General features: G+C 45.9%; 1 protein-coding gene across 2 annotated transcripts in view; it reads right to left on the bottom strand.

Moving 5' to 3' along the window:
* Window positions 1-8,646: 8,646 nt before the first annotated feature.
* Window positions 8,647-19,926, bottom strand: part of LOC120937624 (cystatin-2-like) — a 62,828-nt gene continuing 51,548 nt past the window's right edge. For both annotated transcript variants that reach the window (XM_040351001.1, XM_040351002.1), the window contains exons 3-4: window positions 11,861-11,980; window positions 8,647-8,790 (exon numbers count right to left, since the gene is read on the bottom strand). In XM_040351001.1, the coding sequence (XP_040206935.1) occupies window positions 8,713-8,790; window positions 11,861-11,980 (198 nt within the window). In that variant the 3' untranslated portion in view covers window positions 8,647-8,712. The remainder of the gene's footprint in view (window positions 8,791-11,860; window positions 11,981-19,926) is intronic.

Raw genomic sequence — 19,926 nt, 5'->3', positions numbered from 1 at the left:
AGCAGCAACACTACACAGGGAAAGCCTAGAGTCAGTTACGTACTTTATTTCTGATTGATAGCTCTTTGGGAAATCAATCCCTCTGCTCGGGTTGTTTTCTTACTATTAGGGTTTTTGTGTTTAGTTTTATTTTGTGGTTGATTTGAAGGGAAGACATCACTTTTAGTTTGCTGACCTGTGTATAGCAAATGTAGGGATCTGCTGCCCTGTCTATAATTGTAAGTGTCTGAGCTTCTTACCGTCATTGAGTTATTAATGTACATCACTTCTTGTCCCTGCTTGCTGGATCAGAAACCCCAGATTGGAGGACTTTGATATCTTTATAAAGGAACATTTCCAGGAATTAAATTGAGAGACAACTGAGGCACATGCCCTATGATAACCATTGAGTTACTGCTGTTGTATTTTCACTCAGGCCAGAAACTGGAGTGTATATCTAACTTGTGACAGACCGAATATCTCTGCCTTGTCTTCGGTATTATTTCACATGCAGAGTGCCAGATAGCTAGGTTTGTGCTACTGTATGAATGTAGTGGTGGTCACCTTGCTTTTGTGACCAGACATCCCCGGTTTCCGGGGACAGTCCCCGGATGGAGGACACTGTCCCCGGACCAAGTCTGTCCCGGTTTTGTCCCCAGATTGGATTTGAACAGGGGCTGGGGCAATTTCAAGGACAGTCGGTGCAGAATTAATAAAAAAAAATCTGAATTACACAACCCAACTCCGCCGCTCCTACTAGCTTAGGGGGGTGTATCTTTTCCATTATCTGTGCCCCTTTCTGATGATCATGTTGTGGTCGGAGCAGAGGGAATATTTCTTCAGTTTCGGGTGCATGCCCATCCAGCTCCGCTCGCATGTTCTTTTGCTCTTGGCTCAAGTCCCGGCCAGCCGCCTGCCTGCCTATCTCCTTGCCTTCCCTGGCGGAGTGATCTTCCTCCGCTCCCCACCCAGTAGTAGCCAGGGCCCGGAGAGTAAGACTTGACAGGCTGTGAGGCGCGCGGCAACGGGCAGAGAGCCGCTGATTGCTGCCATTACTAGTAAAAAAAAAAATATGTGCCCGGATTACATTTTAAAAATCTGGTCACCTTAGAAAGGAGTCAAGAGTGGGAGTGCCGGGATGGGGGGTTACGGGAAGAAACAGACGTGTGGACAGTGGAGAGGAGATCAGAGCCGCCAAGCTGGAGCCGTCTGACTGAGTCCCGCACGGTGCACCGAGAGGAGGTCAGTGACAGCGCCGCCAGGCCAGTCTGAGGGGGGGGGGGGGTGACTGATCTAAGGAGGGAAGTAAATATTATAATGTAAGGGGGCACTGATATAAAGGTCCCCCCTATATTAGTAACTCCCCTTACCTTAGTGTATTCACTCTGCGGTAGGTGGTCTCGTACATGCGCAGTGTGTGCCCTGCCGTGAAGCTGAAAGCTGTCACGGCCGGGTGCCCAGCGTGTGAATGGAGGTGCCGAGGATCTGGTAGAGGAGCTACGCTCCCTGTGGCCACATCGCTGGACCGTGGAACAGGTAAGTATCTGTTTATTAAAAGTCAGCAGCTATACCTTTTGTAGCTGCTGACTTTTAATAAACATTAAAAGGCTGTAACTCCGCTTTAAACTGACTGCTCTGTATGTAGCTTCTGACAGGCTGTGCAAGCAGTCCCGTTTCTCCGGAACCATAAATTATATGAGCCCCACATTTTGACCAGGTTGGGGTCTCTGACTCCTGGTCATCAAACTACAATCCTCGAAGTCGATCTTTTTTTTGCAATTTTTTTTGGGGGGGGGGGGGCAAATGGGTCTATCTTGAGGAAGGGGCCTGGAGTTGCAGCTCCAATAGCCCCTATGTTAAGCCGGCCCTGCTCACTAGATGTGCAAAGCTGGTAGAGACATCCCCAAAAAGACGTGCAGCTGTAATTTCATCAAAAGGTGGTTCCTGGTGGGGGAGCTGAATAAAAATGCACATATCTTAAAAAAAAAAAAAAGATTAAAACCATTTAATCATTTACGTTCCACTTCACAATTATGTGCCAATTTGAATACCTTTTCAAGGCACTGTAATTGTATATGGTGACAAGACAGACACCAGAAATCTTAAAGCATAACTAACATTCCACTGTTATTCATTGTGAGCAGGCAGGCTTTTACACCTACTGCATGCTCTCAGCATTCCTTGGCATGAATGTGAAGGGAGCTGCTTTAAGCTCCCTGAGCACATGGGGATGTTGCAGAGGGAAAGATTATGTCTCCCTCTTCCCCCACACCTGGGGTTAATAGGTAATTTGGCCTTGGTGGGCGGGGAGGGTGGCCCCTCCCCTGCACACCTGAAAGGTAAAATCCCAGGTGGATTAGCCAGGGCCCGAATGGATAGTTAGGAGCGGGTCACATGTCCCAGGGGAACTTTCTGGAAGGGTAGAAGGTTATTTAAGCCAGGGCAACAGGCTGCAGCAGCCAGAATGCAAGGTGATCCCTACCTGTGAACTTGTTCCTGTGTTGTTGCCATGAAGTGCCTCTCTTTATCCCCAGGTACAGAGCGACGTTATCTGCTGGGATCCTTCTCAGCTGAGCAGTCCGGGTCAGCTGCTGCTGCCTCTCCCCCTGAGGCCATCGCAGCGTCCCCCCTGGCATCACCTCAGCACACTCTCTCCTCCCCATTCATCTCTCCCTGCCTATTGGAGCCTTTGTCGGCGTGTCAGCAGTGTCAGCGGTGGTCGTTCCTATTGGCGGCAGGGAGGAGGAGGCGGACTTTACCATCCCAGCTCTGCTTGATGTTCCGGAGCCTCTTCCGACCAAACGCAGGAGGTTGAATCGTCTCTCCCCTGCGCCCACAGGCAGCCTGCCACCGTCGGGAAGGGGGGCACAGAAGGCTGGGAGGAGCGGAGGACAGCGAGCGGGACGCGGCAGGGGGTCGGGTGCTCCCCCTAGAGGACAGCCTGCACCATCTTTTTCTTTTCTCCCACAGGTTCCAGGGCAGGTGTCGCAAGCAGCAGGTAGCAGCACAGAGGACCCCGGGCTGCCGGCCGGTCCCGGCAGCAGCGCCACCAGGCCGCAAAGTACAGCTGGAGCTAGGGGAGGCGGCCAGGGTGCTTACACCCAGTCATCCCTTCAGGCACAGCAAATACCTGTGGTGTGTTCCCAGATGACTTCACCAGGTCCAGGTAACGAGAATTTGACTCAATTACATTTATTAACCTCATTAACTGCTTCTTTGTCCTCCCTGATTGCGGGTATGTCACCTAATCTGTCTACAGCTAGTCAGAATGTACCTTGCTCTGTAGCTTCAGTATGGGCTAGCCCCGAGGAGGTACGGGGGGGACAAGGAATGGGGAGTAATGTAGCTCCCTCGGCTGTCTTACCAAAGGTGACTGTAAATAGTGTTGAAATTCCTAATAATGTTTTTTATTGCAAAATATTTTTTATCATTCAAATATTTCAATATTATTTCAGTAATTTATTGTTTATTGATATACTGTTCCTCATATTCTCTCGGTTGAGGAAATCACCCTTATGGTTTGGCTGCTGTAGCCCATCCGATAGGTACACTTTTTGGTTGTTTTTGCTGCTGTAGTCCATCTGATTACTACACAGCTCACTGAGTGTTGGCTCCTTAGCCATTCACTTATTTTTTATTGTGTTTTTTTCACATATACTGTAGCGCTGATCACTTTTTAATCATAATCATAATAATGTGCCAGAAACCTGTGCCAGGGAAGCGCTGCCATGCCTGCTCTCCCCTTTAGGCTACCATTTGACAGCAGCTATGAAAGAAAAAATTGTCAGAGGTGAGTTCGTGGACTTACTGTCACTCTTACCTTCTGCGAAGGAGTCTTTGTTTAAAGATAAAAAGGATGAGAGAGGTGATGAGGATAGGCGCAGGCTATCCAGAAGCTTCAGTAATTGGTTAAAGGCATTTTTGATATACTCTAGTATTATATGTGAGAAATGTCCTGAGAAAAGTGTCGGCCTCCTGCAGCATGTTGACATCGTGCTGGAAGCATACAAGAATTTTGGGGGGTTGCATGGTTTGTATACAACGAATCGTTTCGTCATAAGTTAGCAGTGCACCCCAATTTGGAGTGGGGATCAAAAGATATCGGGCTATGGCTCAATCTTTTTCTAATCCTTTCCAAAAAGCACTATCCCCGGTGAGCCTGGAAATAATGCAGCCGTGGCTGCAAATTTACACAGACAGGCAGATGGCCCAGCTGCTATTTGAAGGGTTTAGGGACGGTTTTGTTCTTCCTCCCTTTGACGGTCAAGGTTGTGACATAGGTAGAAATTTAAAGTCAGCCTTAGACTTACCTGAGGTGGTTAGGGAAAAAAAAAAAAATTTTTTAAGGAACTGCAGGAAGGTAGGATTGCTGGCCCTTTTTTCTTACCCTCCTTTTGAGAATTTTGAGAGTATCCCCTTTGGGGATCGTTCCTAAAAAAGAACAAAGATCGTTTCGGATGATACATCACTTGTCTTCGCCAAAAGGGGATTCTCTGAATGATCAAATCAGTGAGGAAATGTCGTCAGTGAAGTATTCAACTTTTGACGATGCATTGGTTAAAATTAGTTTGCTAGGTCAAGGAGCATTTCTTGCTAAGACCGACATTCAGTCAGCCTTTCGTTTGTTACCCATTAACCCTTTGTCTTTCAGTTCCTTAGGTTTTGTTTTTGATGACTGTTTTTTCTTTGATCGGTGCCTTCCAATGGGCTGCTCACTCTCCTGCAGGTATTTTGAATCATTCGCTACCTTTCTGGAATGGGTGGTGCAGAGCCACTCTGGTTCATCTTTTTTGTTACACTATCTGGATGACTTCCTTTTCTTGGGGGTCTCGTCGGCCGATTGCTCAAACGTGTTGTCTTCTTTTTTACAAATTTGCGAGTCGTTTAACATCCCTTTGGCTCATGACAAAACGATATACCCGACAACACGGTTGGTTTTTCTAGGCATTACCATTGACACAGTAGCAATGGTGTTTGAGCTTCCAGCCGAGAAGGTCTCCCAATTGAGGGAACATCTGTGCATCATAAGGAAAAAGAAGGTCATATTAAAAGAAATCCCAAAATTACTCGGTCTTTTGGCCTTTGAGGCCAGAATTCTGCCTGTGGGGCGGATATTTTCTAGACGCCTTTATCTGGCTATTTTGGGTTTCCTCCCATATCAGAATCTCGGCTGAGATTCGGGAGGATCTGCTGGTCTGGTCACAATTTTTGGTTAATTTCAATGGCAGAGCAATTTTTCAGTCAGAGTTTGTAACAGACGAAGATTTTTGTTTATACACAGACGCAGCGGGATCAGTGGGTTTGTCAGCTATATGGGGAACCCACTGGTGCGCTTCGCTATGGAATCCTTGCTGGAGGAGAAAAGGCTATCTCAAGAACATAGTAATCTTAGAACTGTCTCCCATTCTGGTCGCATTAGAGATTTGGGGTAAGTACTTTGTAAATAGAAGATTACTTTTCAGCACCGACAATAAAGGGGTGTTTTTCGCTATAAATTGTTTATCATCCAAATCTCCTCCTGTCATCTCGCTGATTAGGTACCTGGTTTTCAAATGTCTGAGTCTAAATGTTTGGGTAAAGGCTCGTTATTTGCCTGGGAAACAGAATGTCATTGCGGACTCTCTCTCCCGTTTACAGATGAGGAGGTTCAAGTTGCTTTTCCCAGCTGCGGACGAGGAGGGGTTCCAGTGCCCGGCCCATTTATGGGAACTGATCTAGATCTGGTTCGTTCAAATATTATGAAGTCTGTCGCCCCCGCTACCCTGGCAGCGTACTCATCGGCCTGGCGAATGTGGGTGGCTAACAGATCTTCTATGGGAGAGGATGAGTTAGCATTTTCCGAAGGTTTGGTTTTGTCTTTTTTAAACAAATTACTGGCCAGCTCTGTATCCTGGTCTCAGGTGAATAAAACTTTAGCGGGGGTTTCTTTTTTCGGAAAACTGAACAACCACCCCCCATGCTCCTCTTTCTTTTCAGTAAAGCAGGCCCTGAAAGGCTACAGAAAAGGCGCAGGCAGCAAGGACAGCAGAATGGCGATAACCCCGGCTATCCTCGCAAAATTGTGCTCGGCAACAGAATTAGTTTGTTTTTCGCGTTATGAGGCGATCCTTTTCCGGGCGTTTTTTTCGTTAATGTTTTTCGGTGCGTTTAGGTTATCTGAGATCGTGTCTCCTCAATAAGAAGGCCGAGTCCAATATGCACATGTCTCATGTTTTTCTTGAAAGTTCTCGTCTTACAATTTTTGTCCCCAGATCAAAAACAGACCAGTTCGGGAAGGGAGCGTGGATGAAAACTACAGGCTTTCCCGGGCTCCCCCATTTGCCTGGTCAAGTTAGTAGGTCAGTTCCTGCAGGTAAGGGGTTCAAAAGGGGGGTCGTTCTTTATACACAACAACGGCCTTCCTTTGACCAGTTACCAATTCAATTTGGTTTTTCACAAGTGTTTAATTGTACTGGATATGGAGAGGTTGCCCCTCTCCTCGCACTCATTTCGTATTGGTGCGGCGACAGAGGCAGCTAGGTTGGGTCTTGACGTGGTTAACATCAAACGGATAGGTAGATGGCAATCTGACGCTTATAAATTGTACATTCGTCCTCATTGTTGTGTTTAATTTTCAGGTCAGGCCCTATCAGTATGGATAGTAGGGCACTCCTTCGTATTCTGGGCCGAAAGGAGAGCTCTGCGAAGAGTGTATTCCGAGAGTTTGAATTTCGACCCCAAGTTGGTGAACATTATCTGGCATGGTAGGAGGGGTATGGTATGGGCAAACCTGTTCGAAGAGTTGGGTTTACTGTTCCAGTCCATGCCTATCCCAGATGTTTTAATCATCCACCTCGGTGGGAATGATATAGGGTGTAGTAAGTCCCTGGATTTGTTGTTCCAGATTAAGGATGATCTGGGCCAGTTATGTCAGTCCTTCCCTGAGTTATGTTTGTTTTTTTCTGAAATATTTCCGAGACTGGTATGGTCGAGGACTCCGTTTGAGAGGGTCAGGAAAAGGTTGAACAGGGCAATAGCAAAGTTCATGCCCACTATTGGGGGTTTGTCCTTTAGGCACGTAGATCTAGAAGGGGGAATTGCGGGACTTTTTAGATCGGATGGGGTTCATCTTTCTGAAATTGGGCTCGACATTTTCAACAATAACCTTCAGAATATGGTGGAGTTGGCCGCGAGGCGGGGTGGTTGGGCCGGTCTTGTTTAGGAGGCCAGATTGAAAACAATCCCGGCTAGTGGGGTTAGTTAATAATAAAGTGGATCCAACCTGAGTCGTAGTGACTGGGTTGATGAATGGTGGTGGTTAAGTAAATAAGTGATGTGTTATATGGTGTATATATTGAGTTGGTTAATTGCTCAATAAATATGGTCAATTTAAACAAATAATACCAGTAATAAAGGCCTGCGGCCAAGTTTACTCCACCTCCTGCCTCTGAAGTCGTTATTTCAGGTAAAACATTCTGCATACAGTCCCATGTAAACTGAGCTGCACATGCGCACCTTAGCTCACAGCAGCTGGCCCAGTCCCTGTGTGCTTGCATATGCAGGAGTAATGCCATTCTGCAGCAGCCAATGAAGATGGCCTAAAACGGGCACACAAAAGATCTTGGCACTGGCAAGAGACGGGGACCATTGGCATAAAAGGTGAGTATTCTTCCCTTTAGTTCCACTTTAATGTGGACCCTCCGTTTATTTTTATTTTTTTCACAGTTGAGCTTTAAAAACAAAGTATTACAACAAATTATTGCTAAGACAAAAGTCAGCAGCCAGCGAAGTCTGAAATACTTGGGTCCCAAACTTGTTTTAGGTCAGTTGCCTAAAGTACAGTATTAAAATCACATCCTGAAAGTGATGGCCAACTAGCATATCAAAAGGAAAAGTCAAGAATGAAAATATAAATATAAATAAAACATATTGTAATGAATCTGCATGGTGAATAACACGTCCTGCCCTTGGTTACTGTGTTGCAGTGACATGGATCTATAAGTGTACAGAAAATAAGTCCCGGTTCACACTAGTGCGATGCGAGAACCCTGCAAATCCAGTGCGGGGTGCCACATCGCACCTGAATCGCACAGTGGTTCACACTGAGATCTGCGAACCGCTGCTGGTGTCAATGTAAACTTAACGTCGATTTTGAATTTGCAGCAGTGTGAACCTAGCCTTAAGGCTGGATTCACACCTATGCAGTTTTAGTGCTTTTTGCAGATTTGCACTACAGAACGTGTTCTATAGGAAATCATGTTAAATGGACTGTGGTGCAAATCTGCAAAATGCAAAAAGCACTAAAACTGCATAGGTGTGAATCCAGCCTTATTATGTGATTAAGGATAAAGGGGGGGGGGGTTATTTACTAAAACTGGTGCAGCTCTACATAAGAAACCAATCAGCTTCCAGGTTTTATTTCCAAAGCTTAATTAAACAAGCTGAAGTTAGAAGCTGATTGGCTACCATGCACAGCTGCACCAGATTCTGAGTGCTCCAGGTTTAGTAAATCCCCCCCTCCCCACAGTTTCTTATTCTTCATTGCAGAAGGGATGAGACATTGTAGAGTTTTATAAAAGAATATTATGCTTAAAAAAAAAAAAAAAAAAAGGAAGAAAAGGGGAAATATTCATCATAGTAAAATATAAAGCAAGACGTAAAAAAATAAATAAACAAAATAACTCCGGACCAGGTAAAAGCCTTTTAAGGTTTAATTAATACAATGCTGTGGGAAAATCAGTGGTTCCACAGAACTCAAGAGCAAGAAGACTTTGTCAACTCTCTGATATTGTTCCATGGTTGGTCAAAGATTGTAAACTCACATTTGAGGATCTGCAAGAAAGAGAAAAAGCTTTAAATACAGATAGAGAAAAACAACAAAACAAAAAAACGTGTAGCACAGACCCAAGACAAGGCTGTACTGGGGGGGGGGGGGGGTATATGTACTGTGGGGGGACAATCTGTACTCTGGGGATATAGTACTGTAAAATTTTACCCAAAGAAGGGAATCTTTTTTAGTTGTAATCTGTTTGTGCATTACATACTCCTGAGCCAAACGCTTTGTGCATCATGCACTTCTGAGCCCTGCACTATAGATACTATGGCCCGGATTCACAAAGAACTTACACCGACGTATCTACAGATACGCCTCGTAAGTGCAAATATGCACCGTCGTATCTGTGTGCCGTGCCCACAGAACTAGATACGCCTAAAAATAGGCTTCCTATGACCGACGTAACTTTCCTACGCCGTCGTATCGTAGGCGCATATTTACGCTGGCCGCAAGGGGCGCTCCCATTGTTTTACGATTTGAATATGCAAATGAGTGAGATACGTTGATTTCACGAACGTACTTGTGCCCAGCGCATTAAGATACGCGGTTTACGTCCGGCGTATAGTTATTCCCCATCTATGAGACGCAACTCATGCTAAGGTATGGACCAGGGAACAGCCGTCGTATTTTACGTTGTTTACGTAGTAGTATATGAATAGGGATGGGCGTAGGTTACGTTCACGTCGTAAGCAGTGATTCGACGTATCTTAGGGAGTATTTCCGACGTGATTCTGAGCATGCGCACTGGGTTGCGTCCACGGGACGGCGCATGCGCCGTTAGTTTCGGCCCATCATTTGCATGGGGTCACGCTTCATTTAAATGGATCACGCCCACTTCCACCTACTTTGAATTAGGCCGGCTTACGCCTACGAATTTACGTTAGGCCGGCGCAACGTTGGGAGCATTTGCTTTGTGAATACTGTGCTCGCTGCTCTGCGCTACGTCTGCGTAGCGTATATTCGATACGCTACGCCGGCATAACTATGCGCCGTTGTATGTGAATAAAGCCTATGTGGCTTTATACAACATACTCCTGATCACTACACTCTTAAAAGAAAAAAGTGTGGGAATGAAAAAAACAAACCAACATGCTCATCAGGATAGCTGCAGCATCAACCCGATGCAGTTTTTATCTCGTCATTTTTAATTGTCTTTTTTTTTTTGTTTTACATTCAACTGTCAGCAGGGATCCTACTGACAGCTGAAGAGTCATCCACTGACGGCTTCCCGGCCCACTCCTTAGCAGCCAGGTTGGCTGCTCCATTTCTATTGGCAGCCGCTTTCATTGCCACCCAGGCTCTGCCTCTTTTTTCTTCCCTTCGTCCTCCATGAGAGCTGATCTTCTGTAAATGGCGTGGAGACCAAATCACCAATACAGAGCAGCATGGACTAGCGGCATCTGTGGTGACAAGCTGGATCTGTGGTGACAAGTGTGGACTGCAACCGCAGTGACAAGTGAGCACAGCATCCGCGGTGACAAGTGACAAGCGCATCTGCGGTGACAAGTGACACAAACTGCATCTGGTAGCAGGCGACATGGCAAGTGACATGCATTATACATTATGGGGAGTTGAAACATTTCATTTTATATTACAATGCAATATAAGAAATAATGCGCTTCAATCATCCTGACACTATAAGGCCTCGTACAGACGACCTAACATGTCTGCTGAAACTGGTCCGCGGACCAGTTTCAGCAGACATGTTCGGCCGTCTGTACGGCCGAGCGGACAGGTTTCCAGCGGACATTTGTCCAGCCGACCGTTTTGCAGCGGACAAATGTTTCTTAGCATGCTAAGAAACATGTCCACTGGAATCCTGTCCGTCGGACATGTTCAGTCGTCTGTACAGACTCACCGTACATGTCCGAACGGCCGCCATCCCTCGCATGCGTCGAATCACTTTGACGCATGTGTGGAAGCATTGAACTTCCAGGGCCGCGCACGTCTCCGCGTCATCGTCGCGGCGGCGGCGCGGCCACGTCCCCGCGTATCGTGTACGCGGGGATTTCTGTCTGATGGTGTGTACAACCATCAGACAGAAATCTACGGCCGGACATGTCCGCTGAAAACGGTCCGGCGGACCGATTTCATCGAACAGTCCGGTCGTCTGTACGAGGCCTAACAACCATGGTGCCATGATGATTGAAACGCCAACACCAGGTGTTTGGAGTATCTTTATCTGCTGATTGGTAAACTTTCTGAAATACACATATTTCTATTGTGGTGTAGGATCTGAGTCTGCTGTACCTCCTTCCCTCTTTCTTTCCTTCGTTCTCTCCCTATGTCTGTCTCTCTCTCCATCCCTCTTTCATCTCAGAGCCCTGGTTCACACTGGGTACGATTTGGAACGATTTGAGATGCGATTTGACATGTCAAATCGCATCTCAAATCGGCGGCAATTGTCGGCAATGGCACTGTCCTAATCAGTGCGACGCCGCATCTGCGATTTCAAAAAGTAGTTCCTGTACTACTTTTTGCGATTTCGGGCCGCGATTTACATTAAATTGCGGCCGAAATCGCGGCAAATCGCGGCCGCGAAATTGCGGTAAAATCGCGCGTTTTACCGCGATTTTGAATTCGCAGCAGTGTGAACCTAGGCAGACTCTAACCAAACCCCTTTAAGCCACGCCTGGTATTTAGTTTAGACCACACCCATTTCCCTGGGCAACACATTTTTTCACCCCCTCTACATCATGCCTACAAATGAATGCCCGACCCCCTAGTTATAATAAGACCCCACCTAAAAAAAATGTGTCCCTATATTTTTTTGGAGAATGTTGGAAAATATGCTACTCCACAGGCAAACGTTTACAAACTGTGCTGGAGTAGAAACCAAGAGAGTCCAATCAGATGGCAATGACAGACATGGTACCAGTCTTTAGCCCTATATTATACATTGGAATGGGTTACTGGCAAAAAAAAGTCGGTTACTGGTAGAAATAAAGCCTTGTCACTACAGGAACAGGAGGCTAGTAGAATAAAAAAGGTGGGGGCAATGCTTTTGCATAAATACATTAAATGCGTATTCATTACCCTTTCAGTGACTGGGGAAGAATGTGAATATACCTTGTTTCCTTTTGGCTCATTCGGATTACAGGCTTGGGTATCCTCGTTTTCGGAATAATTTTTTCTGCAATCAGTTTCCCCAATCTCCACTGTCACCTTGTAATTTGCTCCTGCAACAACCTATGGCAAAGAAGAACATACTGTAGTACTTACAGAATATAAACAGGATAGTAATAAGACAACATACAGTCATGGCCAAAAATTGTTGGCACCCCAGAAATTTTTGCAGAAAATCAAGTATTTCTCACAGAAAAGTATTGCTATATACATGTTTATTCCCTTTGTGTGAATTGGAAAAAAACAAAAAAAAGGGAAAAAAAAAAAAAAGAAGAAGCAAAAATTGGACATAATGTCACACAAAACTCCAAAAATGGGCTGGTCAAAATTATTGGCACCCTTAACTTAATACAGAGGCGTAACTAGAAACTTCTGGGCCCCGGTGCAAGAAATCACTAAGGGCCCCTGAAAAAGCTTGATTTTGATACTTTTTTTTGAGGGGGGTGGCAACGGCGGTAGTTGAGGGGTGGGGGGGTGTGGCAGCAGTGGTACTTGAGGGGGGGTGGCAGCGGTGATACTTGAGGGGGGTGGCTGCAGTTGTGGTGCCATCCTCTCCCACCACCACCTGGGTAGACAGTACAGGTACTCAACGCAGAGAGGAAAGCTCCTCCCCGCCTTCTCTCATTGGTGTCAGCAGGTCTGCTGACTTACTTTTTCAGTGTCCGCCCCCAGTCTCAGCGCTGCCTCTACCCAGGCCCGGATTTACTCCCTTTGCCGCCCCAAGGCCAGGTCCTTCAATGCCGCCCCCCCACCACACACACACACCATCAGACAAACAAACTCCCCAGAGAGCCCCTCTTACATCAGGGTCCTCAGAGAGCCTCCCTATTTACATCAGGGTCCCTAGAGAGCTTCCCCTTACATCAGGGTCCCCAGAGAACCTCCCCTTACATCAGGGTCCCCAGAGAGCCCCCCTCTTAAATTAGTGTCCCTAGAAGCCCCCTTCTTGACATTAGTGTCCCCAGAAAGCCCCCCTCTTACATCAGCGTCCCCGAACAGCTGACTCCCCCCCTTGCAGAGGTTCCTTTGTACCTGGCTGGTGGAGGTGGGAGGCGGCGATCGGCAGCTCTATAGCAAAGGGGATATCGCTGGGGCTAGTAGTTCTATATCCGAATGTATACAGCAGAGAGGGGAGGGGCCTCTGACCCGTGCATCAGCAACAGTGTACAAGCAGAGTGAAAGTGATACCTGCCCGGGTCAGAGGCCCCTCCCTCTCCTCTGTATACACTAACACTCAAGAGAGTAATATAACTCCCAGTGATCCCGCTACCCACACAGGCACCATGGAGCTACTGATCTCCACCTTCTACCACCTCTTTCCACTGCACTCTAAACGACCAGCCAGAGGTGCAGGGGGAGATGCCGGGTCTTAGGGGGGTTGCCACGGTGCCACCCTTGCATCCACTGCCTTGTCAGGAATCCGGCCCTGCCTTTGCCTTCTCTGTCCCTCAGCGGGCGAAAGCACCGGATCCCCCCGGCGGAACGGCTCCTCACACTGGCGGGCGATGGGCAGGCCCCTCACACTGGCGGCGAGCGGGCCCCCCGGACTTGGCGGAACTACAGGGCCCAGTCGCAACGGCGACTGTTGCGATCCTGTTAATTCCGCCACTTACTTAATATTTGGTTGCACACCCTTTGGAAAAAATAACTGAAATTGCTCGCTTCCTATAACCATCAATAAGCTTCTTACACCTGTCACCCGGAATTTTGGACCACTCTTCCTTTGCAAACTGCTCCAGGTCTCTCTTATTGGAAGGGCGCCTTTTCCCAACAGCAATTTTAAGATCTCTCCACAGGTGTTCAATGGGATTTATATCTGGACTCATTGCTGGCCACTTTAGAACTCTCCAGCGCTTTGTTGCCATCCATTTCTGGGTGCTTTTTGACGTATGTTTGGGGTCATTGTCCTGCTGGAAGACTAAAGATCTCGGACGCAAACGCAGCTTTCTGACACTGGGCTCTACAGTGTGACCCAAAATCCTTTGGTAATCCTCAGATTTCATGATGCCTTGCACACATTCAAGGCACCCAGTGCCAGAGGCAGCAAAACAACCCCAAAGCATCATTGAATCTCCACCATATTTCACTGTAGGTACTGTGTTCTTTTCATTGTAGGCCTCATTCCGTTTTTGGTAAACAGTAGAATGATGTGCTTTACCAAAAAGCTCTATCTTGGTCTCATCTGTTCACAAGACGTTTTCCCAGAAGGATTTTGGCTTACTCAAGTACATTTTGGCAAACTGTAGTCTTGCTTTTTTATATCTCTGTGTCATCAGTGGATGACACAGACCCTCCTGGGTCTCCTGCCATAGCGTTTAATTTCATTTAAATGTTGACGGATAGTTTGCGCTGACACTGATGCTCCCTGAGCCTGCAGGGCAGCTTGAATTTCTTTGGAACTTGTTTGGGGCTGCTTATCCACCATCCGGGCTATCCTGCGTTGCAACCTTTTTATCAATTTTTCTCTTCCTTCCACGACCAGAGAGATTAGCTACAGTGCCAGGGGTTGCAAACTTCTTGATAATGTTGCACACTGTGGACAAAGGCAAATCTAGATCTCTGGAGATAGAATTGTAACCTTGAGATTGTTGATATTTTTTCTCAATTTTGGTTCTCAAGTCCTCAGACAGTTCTCTTCTCCTCTTTCTGTTGTCCATGCTTAGTGTGGCATACACAGACACACAATGCAAAGGCTAAGAGTCGGTTCACACACAGGCGGCATGACTTTGGGGGCGACTCGGCAAGGCGATCTCAAGGCGACTTGAGAGGCAACTTGCAAAATTACTTCTGTATTGAAGTCAATGCAAGTCGCCCCGAGTCGCCCCCAAAGTCGTACAGGAACCTTTTTCGAAGTCAGAGCGACTTGTGTCGCTCCTATTAGAACGGTTCCATTGACTACTGCGGACCGCGACTTGTCAGGCGGCTGAGTCGCCGACAGGTCGCCCCAGTGTGAACCGACTCTAAGTGAACGTCTCTCCTTTTTATTTGCTTTCAGGTGTGATTTTTATATTGCCCACACCTGTTACTTGCCCCAGGTGAGTTTAAAGGAGCATTACATGCTTGAAACAACCTTATTTATCCACAATTTTGAAAGGGTGCCAAGAATTTTGACCACTCCATTTTTGGAGTTTTGTGTGGCATTATGTCCAATTTGCTTTTTTTGTTCCAATACACACAAAGGAAATAAACATGTGTATAGCAGAACATGTGTTACTGCAATACTTTTCTGAGAAATACTTGATTTTCTGGGGTGCCAACAATTTTGGCCATGACTGTATGAATACTGATAAATGAAGAGGATAAGCTGCAAACATACACCTTTTCTGTAAATATTGTAAATACTAACACACTCACTCAATTATCAACTGGCCAACATTTGCAGCTGTTACACTTAAATATATACATCAATCTGGTATGTATCTAAACCTCCAAAAATGTAATATATTACAGTTTACCAGCCCTTAAATGGGATAGCTGCATTGGTTTCATTTGTTCATCCTTTTTTTTTTTATCTTGTGATTTTGCCAATAACACACATCCTGACCTAGTTTGACCTGCCATTTGGTACATTTCAGTTTTTTGGGTTTAGATGTGCATTAATAAAGTAATTCACATTAGCCACTAGATGGCAGCCTATGACTGTAATAGTAGTAGTTTGAATTTCCTTTGCTTGTATGCCTCAAGCATACAAAGAAAGCAATAAAAGGCGTTCTGAAAAGAGAAAACAGATCACAAATTTTTAAATGCGGCATTCTACATGACTGGATCCCATATTTTGGAACATTAATGTAGCGCTCACTCCTGCAGGCGCATGCTGTTTAACCGCTTCAGCTCCTGATGGTTTTATTCACTTCACGGCCATTTAGCACTGCGCTACTTTAACTGGTAACTGCGCGATCATGCAACTCTGTATCCAAACAAAATTTCTATAAATTGTTTTCACACAGATAGAGCTCTCATTTGGTGGCTTTTTTTTTAATTATTATATAAACAACAAAAAAAAAGTATATTAAATTAAAATATGATGGTAGTAAGGTGGCTAAAAATATTTTTCCCTAGAGTTACACATATCAGTTACTAAGAACTTTTCCATAAGCTGCATCTCAGAGAACTGGTCTGAGTTTTGTGTGTAGGTTGTTGGGTATGAAAATGTGGATAAAATAACAGAGTTGTCATAAAACGGGGGTCAACATCTGAGAAGGAACATCAAGTGAGCAACGGCTAAAATTCGCAATAAAATTTGCAGCAGTGTGAACCGGGCCTTAGTCAAAACTCGCTCAAAGAAAAAAGGACTTTATGGGCACAACATGAGGCAAAACGGATATAAATATTTATAAGTGCTGTATGTCTTTATTACAAAAATACAAAGTTACATATAGACAAAAAAGTCTTATAAGTGCTTATTTGTCTATATGTAATTTTGTATTTTTGTAGTAAAGACATTGCCCCGGATTCAGAAAGAAGCTACGACGGCGTATCTCCAGATACGCCGTCGTAACTCAGAATGCGGGCCGTCGCAACTCGGCACCTGATTCAAAGAATAAGATATGCCTCACAGTTGCCTAGATACGAGCGGCGTAAGTCTCTTACGCCGTCGTATCTTAGTTGCATATTTACGCTGCCCGCTAGGTGGCGGTTCCGTAGATTTACGCGTTGAATATGGTAATGAGCTAGATACGCCGATTCAGAAACGTACGTGCGCCCGGCGCATTTTTTTACGTCGTTTACGTAAGGCTTTTTTCGGCGTATAGTTACCCCTGCTCTATGAGGCGTAGCCAATGTTAGGTATGGACGTCGGGCCAGCGTCGAATTTTGCGTCGTTTACGTTGTTTGCGTAAGTTGTACGCGAATAGGGCTGAGATATGCTACGCCCGCCTAAACTTACGGTAATCTTTCTGAATCCGGGCCCTACTGTTTACTTTTTTTAATATCCGTTCTGCCTCATGTTGTGCTAATAAAGTCCTTTTTCTTTGAGCAAGTTTTTACTTCCTAAATCCTTTTTATATAATTATAGCATGCAATACCAGGCTGTGGTTTCTAAAGCAAGCAAAATCCTTTGTATTAAGAGAGGTATCATTTTGCCCCTGGACAAATCATTAGTAAGAATCAGTGGCTTCACTAGGGGGTGGCTATAGCCCAAGTCTATTGTCCCGGTCCAGAATGCAAGGGATGGACTGAGCCATGGTAGCGCTGGCTCCGGCCCTACTCTTGGTTACTGGTTGCTAGAGCTGACAGTAATGTCACGGCCGCAGCTCCCTTCCTACCCACCATTCAAATCGGAGGAGGTTTCCACATCCTCCTCTGCGCTAGTGCTTGTAGGGTCTGGTCTGCGACTCCTGGACTGGAGCTTCCCGCCGCTGGGAGAGAGGGAGAGGGATGGAGAGAGACCTGAGCAGCATTCCTGGCACCTCCCAGAGCCTGCACTCCTTCAACCTCCTCTACCAGCTTGCTGTGACTGGAACAGGAAGAAAACAGGCTAGCCGAGGATGGGTGGGAAGTAGGTGGATGACACTTGCCTACCCACGCAGACAGGGGCTGGGATAGTAGGGACTGCAGGCAGGGCTAGGGGTTCTGTCATTCACCACCCCTTTCTCTCTTTCACCCCTTTTCATCATGCACCCTCTAACCCTGATATATAGGGGGGCTCTCTGGAGACCCTGATGTAAGGGGGGCTCTCTTGGGACCCTGATGGATATAGAGATTAGATAGATAGAGATATATAATATATATATATATATATACACCCCCCCCACACAAACACACACGTATATTATATACATGTGTATGTCCTCCCAAGCGTATGACTCTTTACTTCACTGCTATAGGCTCTAGCCCCAGATCTTTTGTAGACTTAAAGCAGTTGTAAAGAATTTTTTTTTTTTTTTTAAATAACAAACATGTTATACTTACCTCCACTGTGCAGCTCGTTTTGCACAGAGTGGCCCCGATCCACATCTTCTGGGGTCCTTCGGCGGCTGTCTCCGGTCCTCCCTGCAAGAATTCCACACATTCATGCGAGCGAGCATGGTGTGGAGTCCTTGCGGGCGCACGCCTGTAATACAGCGAGCGACTATAGCCACTCACTGTATCACTCGGCCCCGCCCCCCGGCGCGCAGCGTCATTGGATGTGATCGACAGCAGCGCCAGCCAATGGCTGCGCTGCTTTCAATCCATCAGCTCTAGCCAATCAATGGCCAGGCTGAGCGGCAAAGAGGATGTCGGGACCGAGTGCGGGACCTTCGAGGGGCCAGGTAAGTATAATGAGGGGCCGGTATTGCCTGAAGTTTTTTCACCTTAATGCATAGGATGCATTAAGGTGAAAAAACTTTTACCTTTACAACCCCTTTAAAAATGCCCCTGGTAAGACCTCATCTGGAATATGCAGTTCAGTTTTGGGCACCAGTTCTCCAAAAGGATATTGGGGAACTGGAGAAAGTACAGAGAAGGGCAACCAATCTGATAATAGGCATGGGAGGAGCTCAACTATGAGGAAAGATTAAAGGAACTGAATGTATTCTCTCTTGAGAAGAGGAGATTAAGGGGGGGGGGGGGGGTGATCAACATGACAGAGGAGAAGGGGACACTCTTTACATCTAGAAGAAAAGAGATTTCATCTCCAAATACGAGAAGGTTTCATCGCAGAGCTGTGGAAATGTGAAATAGATTCCCCTCCAGAGGTGGTTCTGTCCAGCTCAGTAGATTGCTTTAAAAAGGTCTGAAAACTTTCCTAAATGTACAGAATATAACTGGGTACTAACATTTATAGGTAAAGTTAATCCGGGGAATATCCGATTGCCTCTCAGGGGATCAGGATGGATTGGATCATGCTTTGCTGGAGTTTTTCGCCTTCCTCTGGATCAACTGTGGGTATAGGATTGTGTATATGGGATTGTATGTTTTTTTATTTATTTTTTATTTTAGTTGAACTAGATGGACATTTTACTATTCAAATCAAACTCCCCCATCCATCCATGTGTCCATGCTTTATTTTACCTTAGGGGTTGATTTACTAAAGGCAAACCCAATTTGCACTACAAGTGCACTTGAAAGTGCAGTTGCTGTAGATCTGAGGGGGACATGCAAGGAAAATAAAAAACAGCATTTTAGCTTGCACATAATTGGATGATAAAATCAGCAGAGCTTCCTCTTATTTCAGATCTTTCTCTCAGATCTACAGTGACTGCACTTGTAGTGCAAAGTGGATTTGTCTTTAGTAAATCAACCCCTATGTAAAATAAAACACGGAGACATGAATGGATGGTTGAGAGAGTTTGCTTTGAATATTAAAAATGTATTAAAACAGTGTCTTTGCTTTGTGGTGCTCAGATACACTAAATAAGAAAACTTATTTAGACAATGTGGCAACGTAGTTGGCGAGGAAGTCAAGAGGAACACGGTTCCTCTATGGCTTTCTGGGTCACTGGGGAAGCTCTCCAATTGGGTGCTGTCACCCCATGTGACTAACAGCCATCTTGGACCAGGCAGAGCCCATTTAAGGCCCTGTCTCCCAGGTTTGGCGTGCATTTTGTGAGTGGGTAGACTAGGGACAGGTGCCCCGCCTGGTAGGGACAGAACTAGTGGCAGGGAAAGGTTCCCAATGATGGAAAGCCTAGAGCTCGCAACTTCTCTGGACATCTCCCACTTAGACCCAAGATGGCCAAGCCACAGTTTGCCCCTCTAGACAGGCACTGTCAGCTCGGCTGAAAGCTGCTCTGTACACAATGTTAGAAACATACGTTTTCCCATTGGGGCCGACTTCCCTCTGAGTTTATTGTGAACTGTTTTTGCATACTTTCAATACAAGTTCTTTCATGGCACTTGTGTGAAGGAATGTAATGAACATAATGATAAATTAGAAAATGTCTATTCTCTATGGATCTTTATTATACTATAAAGTCTATATTGCTTTTTCATGTATACCACTGCTGTAATCCTTCCTTACTCAAATCAGTTCCTAATAATACCCCTCCCATCGAGAAAACTGGAGAAGACCAAAGATGGCGGATGCC

This window comes from Rana temporaria, chromosome 4 (genome assembly GCF_905171775.1).
Source record: "Rana temporaria chromosome 4, aRanTem1.1, whole genome shotgun sequence".
Taxonomy (NCBI): Eukaryota; Metazoa; Chordata; class Amphibia; order Anura; family Ranidae; genus Rana; species Rana temporaria.
The sequence above is the reverse complement of the archived record's forward strand: the minus strand, read 5'-3'. Positions and strand labels throughout refer to the sequence as shown.